This window comes from Salvelinus sp. IW2-2015, unplaced genomic scaffold (assembly GCF_002910315.2).
Source record: "Salvelinus sp. IW2-2015 unplaced genomic scaffold, ASM291031v2 Un_scaffold2269, whole genome shotgun sequence".
Lineage (NCBI taxonomy): Eukaryota > Metazoa > Chordata > Actinopteri > Salmoniformes > Salmonidae > Salvelinus > Salvelinus sp. IW2-2015.
In genome coordinates this window covers 85,751-94,066 of record NW_019943596.1, presented here as the reverse complement: position 1 = coordinate 94,066, position 8,316 = coordinate 85,751, and the positions used below count along the sequence as shown (strand labels likewise).

At 43.7% G+C, this 8,316-nt stretch overlaps 1 protein-coding gene across 1 annotated transcript in view; it reads right to left on the bottom strand.

Moving 5' to 3' along the window:
• Positions 1–8,316, bottom strand: part of LOC112073464 (collagen alpha-2(VI) chain-like) — a 112,886-nt gene that overhangs the window by 24,023 nt on the left and 80,547 nt on the right. The window contains 5 exon segments of the mRNA XM_070440154.1: positions 40–51; positions 145–320; positions 659–704; positions 1,232–1,267; positions 1,372–1,533. Of these exon segments, the coding sequence (XP_070296255.1) occupies positions 40–51; positions 145–320; positions 659–704; positions 1,232–1,267; positions 1,372–1,533 (432 nt within the window).

Sequence of the window (8,316 nt, the reverse complement as noted above, 5' to 3'; positions counted from 1 at the left end):
TTGGAGTCATTGAGACGGATTGGTCCTTGGAAGTTCCACTTTGTGACTGTACTTGGACCCACGCCCACTCTGGGGGTTATTAGTATGGATGAATTAGCAAGAACTCAGTATTCAACATAATCTTTAGTTACCTGGGCATTAGACTCTGTAATGTGTTGTGTGTGTACCTGTCTCTGAGTTGGGGTCCTTGGCCATAGACCCCAGTCTGTTGATGGTGTTGATGACAAAGTTCTTCTCCAGAGTAAAGTTGGCGAGACCAACGGACTCTGAGCTGTCAATCACAAACACGATGTCCAGCGCCCCGCACCGCTTCTCACAGTCTGCACGGACAACACAGTACAGGGTTACATGAGTTAACGGTGTGTTTGTCTGTGTGTGTGTGTGCGTCTGTGTGTGTGTCTGTCTGTCTGCATGTGTGTCTGTCTGTCTGCATGTGTGTGTGTCTGTCTGTCTGTCTGTCTGTCTGTCTGTCTGTCTGTCTGTCTGTGAGTCTGTCTGTCTGTCTGTCTGTCTGTCTGTCTGTCTGTCTGTCTGTCTGTCTTGAACTGCATTGTTGGTTAAGGGCTTGTAAGTAACCATTTCATAGTAAGGTGCTAAGCTACACCTGTTGTATTCGGCGCATGTGACAAATATAATTTGATTTGATTTGATTACTCACCACAGCAGCCGCAGGTCTCTCTGATGTAGTTCATGACATCACATTCCTACAATGAAAACATCACATGACATCACATGACCTTTCTCTGACCTCTTGACTCCAGGCTGGAGTGATGGAGAGATAAAGGAATGAAAGAGGGTGAGAGGGATGATCAAAGAGGGATGATCAAAGAGGGATGATCAAAGAGGGATGATCAAAGAGGGATGGAGGGATTATCAAAGAGGGATAGAGGGATGATCAAAGAGGGATAGCGGGATGATCAAAGAGGGATAGAGGGATGATCAAAGAGGGATAGCGGGATGATGATAGAGGGATGATCAAAGAGGGATGGAGGGATTATCAAAGAGGGTTAGAGGGATGATCAAAGAGGGATGATCAAAGAGGTATGGAGGGATGATCAAAGAGGGATGATCAAAGTAGTATGGAGGGATGATCAAAGAGGGATGATCAAAGTGGGATGATCAAAGAGAGTTAGAGGGATGATCAAAGAGGGATAGAGGGATGATCAAAGAGGGATAGAGGGATGATCAAAGAGGGATAGAGGGATGATCAAAGAGGGATAGAGGTTCTTACTGTGAGGCCGGGGTCTCCCTCAGGACCTGGATCTCCCTGTAGAGAGAAAGAGATACTTTCATACACAGATTACCACACACACTCACACACCGTGCGGAAGTACTGTCTGTATGTGTATGCGTGGGTGCTTGTGTACGTACGTCTCGTCCACCCACTCCTCTTGGTCCTCTGAATCCAGGTTCTCCCTGAGGCCCTGGTTCTCCCCCCTCTCCAGGGGTCCCCGTTCCCCCTGGCCCTCCCTTGGGGCCACAGTCTCCTCTGCCTCCTCTGGATCCTAGACCGCCCTTCTCCCCACGTTCACCCTGAACACACACAGGGTCAGACAGTGTGTTAGAGACAGTGTTAGACTGTTAGGGAGTGTGCGTGTGTCAGGGAACCATCCTACTCAGTGAATTTCAGATTTTTTTTTAAAGTTATGAAATATTAAATTTATCCTTTTTAGAATAAACTATACTGAATATATTCAAATATATTCACCAAATACATAAGTGGGCGAGATGAGCAGTCTCTGTTTGACCTTGGTGAATTCTGAGATGTCTGAGTTTAACTTCATTGGGGAAACAAACTTTGTGCGCAAACCCAGAGCCACTGGGTGTGATGAGCTGTAAACAGACCCAGAGCCACTGGGTGTGATGAGCTGTAAACAGACCCAGAGCATTTTAAAACAAGGCTGATAAAACAAAATGTGGAAAAGATCAAGAGGTCTGAATAACTTTCTGAAGGCCTGTAACTTATAAATGCTCTGAGCTTAGATTAATGTCATAACACTCAAGAACGCCAACATAGCTATGTTATAATACTCAAATGTTTGTAAACAAACAACGCATATCCTCAAAACATGGTTAAACTTATCATATTTTTGATATCATAGGACGGTCAGATCCTTTGCATACTGTCAATTGTAAAATAAGAATTTGTTACTAACTGACTTGCCTAGTTAAATAAAGGTGAACCGTTTCCTATTTTTTACTTTTTTAGAAATACAATAACTCTGTCTATGAATATTGAGTGGATTACCATTTCTCTAGCCCGCAATTCCTGCTTTTTCCAAAACACAGGCGGGTGACCACTTTTGTTTCAATGAAGGATTTCCTGCTTTAAATAAGCGCAAAAATGGACACTCACAGACAAAAGTGCTTAATTCCAAAATGCACTGCGTTAAGTAAGCAAATTGACTATGTTGACATAAAGGGAAATTCTCTCTCCATTAGTGACCCAAGACTCAATTTGGCATCAAGAACAGGTCCTTTGGATTGCAGTGCTGACCTGAGGCCTGAGTGGCTGCTTTAAGGGGACATAAGGCCTTATCGCTCCAGACTGTAATTGTGAGATAGATAGATCAGAAGAAAACTGATAGTTTGATATCTCTACAAATCAGAGGGGAAAAACAAGTTGTTCAAGGGTGACACCTGGAACACAGGCTGGCACAACGTGCCCCCTGTTCCTGTGGATGATGATGCGGTTGCATCTCAGCAGCATCTGTTTTCAGAGAAAGTCAAACAATGCCACTATGCTTATTTATCAAGGTCACACCGCTGACCTAAAACACTAGATCTTAAGGCCCTAACTGCTATTGATCCAGTTATGTTATAACAATGGAGGTTAGTAAATAATAACCATATTTGTTGTTTCAATGTCCTGTGAGAGAGAAATTGATATAGATGATGAAACTCAGATCGTGCGATGAAAGTGGGGCTGGGGGATATTTCCCATAAGAGCTGTAGCGACTATTGTTGGTGCTGGGAAACATGCACAAAGCATTGAGGATTGGCCAAAGTGAAGGTTTGGAAGGTTTAGAATTCATCAGAAAAGACTGGTGTATTACATACTGCAGTGTGTCAGTCGCATCCGAAAAAGTTGCCTGGTGAGGGTGTTTGGCGGAGAGTAAGTGAGAGGTAGTGGAGAGTATAGCAAAAACTGGTGCCTGACTTGGGAGGGGGAATTATGACCATAACATAACACAGTGGACAACAGAACACCACTAGAGAGAGCAATGCATGAACGTGGCATCCCTGTGTTTGGACATTCTTCATAACTTTTTGGATAAGATAGTTGACTGTTCTGGAAAATTAAGAAATTGGATAAAAAGGCTTACTTGATGTCAACTCTGGGCTAAGGAGAATTTTAACCCATACCTCAGGAAATAAGGAAAGGAAAAATAATAACATAAAAAGCCCAAACTATGGCAGACAGCGGAGAAGACAAGGCTAGATTGAGAAGAGCTCCATCTACGTAGAAGTCAGTCCACTCACAGCATTGGGAGGCCGCAGGAGGCATGAGGCCGTCTCTGGGACCCTCATCCTGGCCAGAGGGTACCAGAGAGAGGAAAGGAGAAAACAAGAATATTGTGACCTTGACATCATAATCCACAAAACAAATCATCATCATCAATCACCAAATCTCAAACTCCGCTGGCATTTGTCATAAATATTGGTCATCACCAACATGACTTCAATGCCGATGCATGGCAATAGTTAGACCTAACCATCTACGCTATCACTTCAGAGCAAACACAGTGATAAACACACGCTGCATGTCAATACTGTACCTAACCAGAGTTTTTCTGTGACATGACATTTTTCCTCACCTCGCTTTGCATTATGACAACAGGGTTTAAATAATTGCCCTATCTTCCATTTCCTGTATTTTACTGTATGCTAGTGAATGCAGAGAGCCAGTGTAAATCTGGAGCATAAGGGTTACCGAACATTCAACACAGCATTGTACTGGGGAAACTTTACAATAGGTAAACATAGAAGAGGGGTATTTTGAAATACTTTACCTCCTAACTGTACAACTGCTTGAAATATAAATATGGGGTAGCCATTTGTTACTAAAACATTTTTGAGCATATATTCCTGGTGAACTAGCGCCTTAGCATGTTAGGGTAGGCCTTACCTCATCATCAGATCCTCAATAGTGTTGATGCGATCCAGCTTGCGGTCAGTAATGCCGGCTCGTCATCTGGGATGTCATGTAAAGGAGGGGTGCACCACACAGAAGTGGATGACTGGTGAGCTGCATCCTGCACTACCACATACCATCATCCTAAAACCATGCCACTCTCCAAACATACACCATGCTGGCTATTATTATTCAATAGGTCCTTTAAAATATATAATGAACCATTAGGAAGAGACATTAAATAGTATGAGCTATGCCCTGAAACTGTACTGTTGGGGAACAGGGACCATGAATGACAGGGCTCGAACTGTAGTAATGTTTTTGTCATAGTACAGATGCAAATGAAACCGCAGAAGAGCACAAGCAATGACGTTAGTAATACAGGGTGACAGAACTTCAAGTGACATAAGTGCAGAGCACTAGCTTCTAGGACTGCAAACTGTGGCAAAAAACTTAACTGACGACATTACCCATAGCCTAACAACAGACAATAATTGGCAGATGGTATATTAATTGCATTGATGGCATCCTACCAAACCACTGGTTCTGATTAAGAGCAGACGCCCCTCTCCCTCCTGTGAAACCCTGATGTCCCATGATCCATATTACAGAGAGACAGACTTGGACATTAAAGTGTTTCCCACTATATTCATTTACATTTACCTATATTCATTTATTATCATTCCCCTATATTCATTTACAGCATATATATTTTTTTATATACAATGGGAAAAACTTGACTTTAACGAGAAGCTGAACAAAACGCCAGAGGTAAAGGCAGATTGAAACCAACCCTAAGTCGCTGGTTGAAATGAATGGGGAATCAGTGGTATACAGAACACCAGAACAAAAACACAGCCTCCCATACCCGTACTGCTTACCGTTCAAAGGCCTGCACCCTTAAAACACCTGAAAGCTGCTCTAGTCCTCTCACAGACAAACACTTTTAAGCTTATTGATCTTAGGGGCATGCTGTTTTAGTCGCGCTCCATGTAATCTCCCCGTTCACTCAGACTGTTGGCCAAGCAGAGTTTTTTGATTGATTGAATTAATTCATTTGAATATAAAAGTTTAACCAAAAATTCCCTCCCAATTTTTGGTGGTTACACGTCTTGAATCCCATCGTACAACTCCCAGTTACTGACTCGGGAGGCGAAGGTGTCAGACGGTCGCGACAGGTGTAACTTTCGTGTGGTTACTTTCGTTTATTTAGTAAATTTTTCTTTACACTGCATTGTTGGTTAAGGGCATTGTAAGTAAGGCATGTTCACGGTAAGAGGTCTACAACCTGTTGATATTCAGAAGCATAAGTGACAAATAAATGTGATTTGATGCACACCGACACCAAAATACAGGCAAGGTTAAGGGGACAAAGCGATGTAAGAAAGTGATCCCGTAAATTACATAACTGTTCTCGCCTCAGTGAAGAGATGAGAGCGGCTGCCATCCAAAAGGCTCACTACGCAACCTTTGCTGGTAATTTTCACCAATCAATATCAGTGTGGTGGCGTAATGTTAACAGCACAGGTCACTAGGAGAAGGCTAATACTGTATAATACATCTACTAGTGTGCCCTACACATGTCTCCCAGTCTACAAATAACAGACCCATAACATTTCAGCATCATACATATACAACTGTAGCTACTGTCAGTGGTAGACACAGTTTGATGGACAATGGAACGCTGGTATATAGTACAGAATCAACAAAAACATTTTAAAGAGATAACAATATATAATAAAAATAGATCCCTATGGGAAGCTAAAGTGCCCAACGAGAAACATTGTGGATCAATATAACATTTTACCGGAAGGGCTAGCTCAAAGCGCGAGTCCAGAAGAACCTGGTGGTGTGTTGAGTTTTGGTGCCGTAGATCTCATCAAGGCCTTCATCAAAAATCCCTCAGCCTCCCAGGAACGGTCCAGTCCCCTGAGCCCTCCTGAGGGAAGAGAAAGGGCTAGGTCAGAGGTCATCAGCAAAGAGACCAGAAATGAAACTACACTGGGAGGTGAACCAGTGCCCAAACTACTCTGTACATGTTTTATATAAAATCTGAACTGTGTGTTGTAAAATGTTGGTTTTCACATCGGAGCTGGATGTGTGTGCTCTAAATGTTTTGGCCAGTTGTGTTGGTGGTGTGTAACGTTTGTATGAGTGTATCATCTGCCCCTGCTCACCTCCTCTGACTGGCGGATGCTGCTTGAGGGGGAATCCCGGCCAGTCCCCAGAATGGTGTCCGCAGATAAAGGCCGTTTGTTCCAGCACCATCCAACAATGAGGGCCCAGGTCCAAACAGTTGATTCTCGACTGGAGAAAAGGAGAGAGGGCAAAATAAAGGAGAAGGGGGTCATATCAACTGCTCATTCAATACAGACTCCACAGTTTACATTAAAGAAGCGACAGATCAGTAGAAAAGAAAGCGACACAGTGTTTGATCTAACAAATGTATAAATGGTTTTTCATTCCCTATGTATTGAGTCACACTCCATAGAACATTGAGAATTATAACAGAAACTAGGGATTAAGCGCTGTCTTGGCTGTTCCACTGATCGCCTGTCTTTGATTAGGCCTATTGCATCAATGTCAGATGTCGTGATGCCTTCCATCCTTAATTTTGCCATTGCAAAGGATCGCAAAATACAGCTTGCTGCCAATAAAGAGCATCTCACTTGAAAGCACACCATATTGCTCATAATTTCTTCATCTCATTTATGAGCATTTGCGAGCACTTCAAAAAGGAAAGATGAGAGTAAGAGATACTTAATCAAAAAGTGCACTGCCCCTCAGATAAAGGTGCAGATAAAGAGTGAGACCAGGTGACCAAACACAAAAATATATCAGAAAACCAACTAACAATAAAACTTAAAAGGTCGATAGTACCGAAATTGAAAGACAGCACTATTAACTAAAGTAATAATGAGACAAGACCAATTATTAAAGACGTATATAAAAAAAGACAAAAAACAAAAAAAAAAGAAAAACAATCGGTACACAATGACAGAGAAGGTACCTGGGTGTAAAAAAAAATAGTTTTGAGTGATCAGTATCTTTTCGAATTCACCGCAAGGCACAATAAGCCTATAGTCCGTAGTGTGTGGTGGTGGTGTGTGGGTGTGTGTGTGTGTGGTGTGTGTGTGTGGTGTGTGTGGTGTGTGGTGTGTTGTGTGTGTGTGTGTGTGTGTGTGTGGTGTGTGTGTGTGTGTGTGTGTGTGTACTGTCTCTGAGTTGGGGTCCTTGGCCCATAGACCCCAGTCTGTTGATGGTGTTGATGACAAAGTTCTTCTCCAGAGGTAAAGTTGGCGAGACCCAACGGCTCTGAGCTGTCAATCACAACACGATGTCCAGCGCCCCGCACCGCTTCTCACAGTCTGCAGCGGACAACACGACAGCGGTTACAGGGGTTAATTGGTGAGCTCAGCGACTACCACTTCTTCTTTGTTCGCCTCATGTTCACCTCCAAAACAAAGGACATGTGGTTTGGTAAGAAGAATGCCCCTCTCCACGCGTGATGATTACTACTCTGAGGGTTTAGAGCTTGAGGTAGTCACTCATACAAGTACTATGGGAGTATGGCTAGACGGTACACTGTCCTTCTCTCAGCACATATCCAAGCTGCAGGCTAAAGTTACATCTAGACTGGTTTCCTCTATCGTAATCGCTCCTCTTCACCCCAGCTGCATAAACCTAACCCTGATTCAGATGACCATCCTACCGCGTGCTAGATTACGGAGACATAATTCATAGAATGGGCAGATAAGGGTGCCTCTCGAGCGGCTAGATGTTCTTTAACATTCGGCATACATCCTTGCACCCATGCTCCTTATAGGAAAAATCACTGGCACTCTTACACCTCTGTAAACTGGTCATCTCTGTCATCTCGTAACCCGACTCGAACCAAGGATTTGACGATATACATACGGTTACTGGCCGCTAAGGGGAGCTGTAACGTCAACGTGGAGCGTCAGTGGGGTCGTGAGGCTCAGTGGGGGTGTGAGGTCAGTGGGTCAGTGGGGTCGTGAAGGTCAGTGAGGTCATGGGGGTCGTGAGGAGTCAGTGGGCTCGTTAGGGTCTGAGGATCGTAGGTCGGTGGGATCGTGACGGTGGTGGGGATGCGTGAGGTCAGTGGGATCGTGGGGTCCAAGTGGGGTCGTGAGTCAGTGGGAATCGTGAGGTCAGTGGGA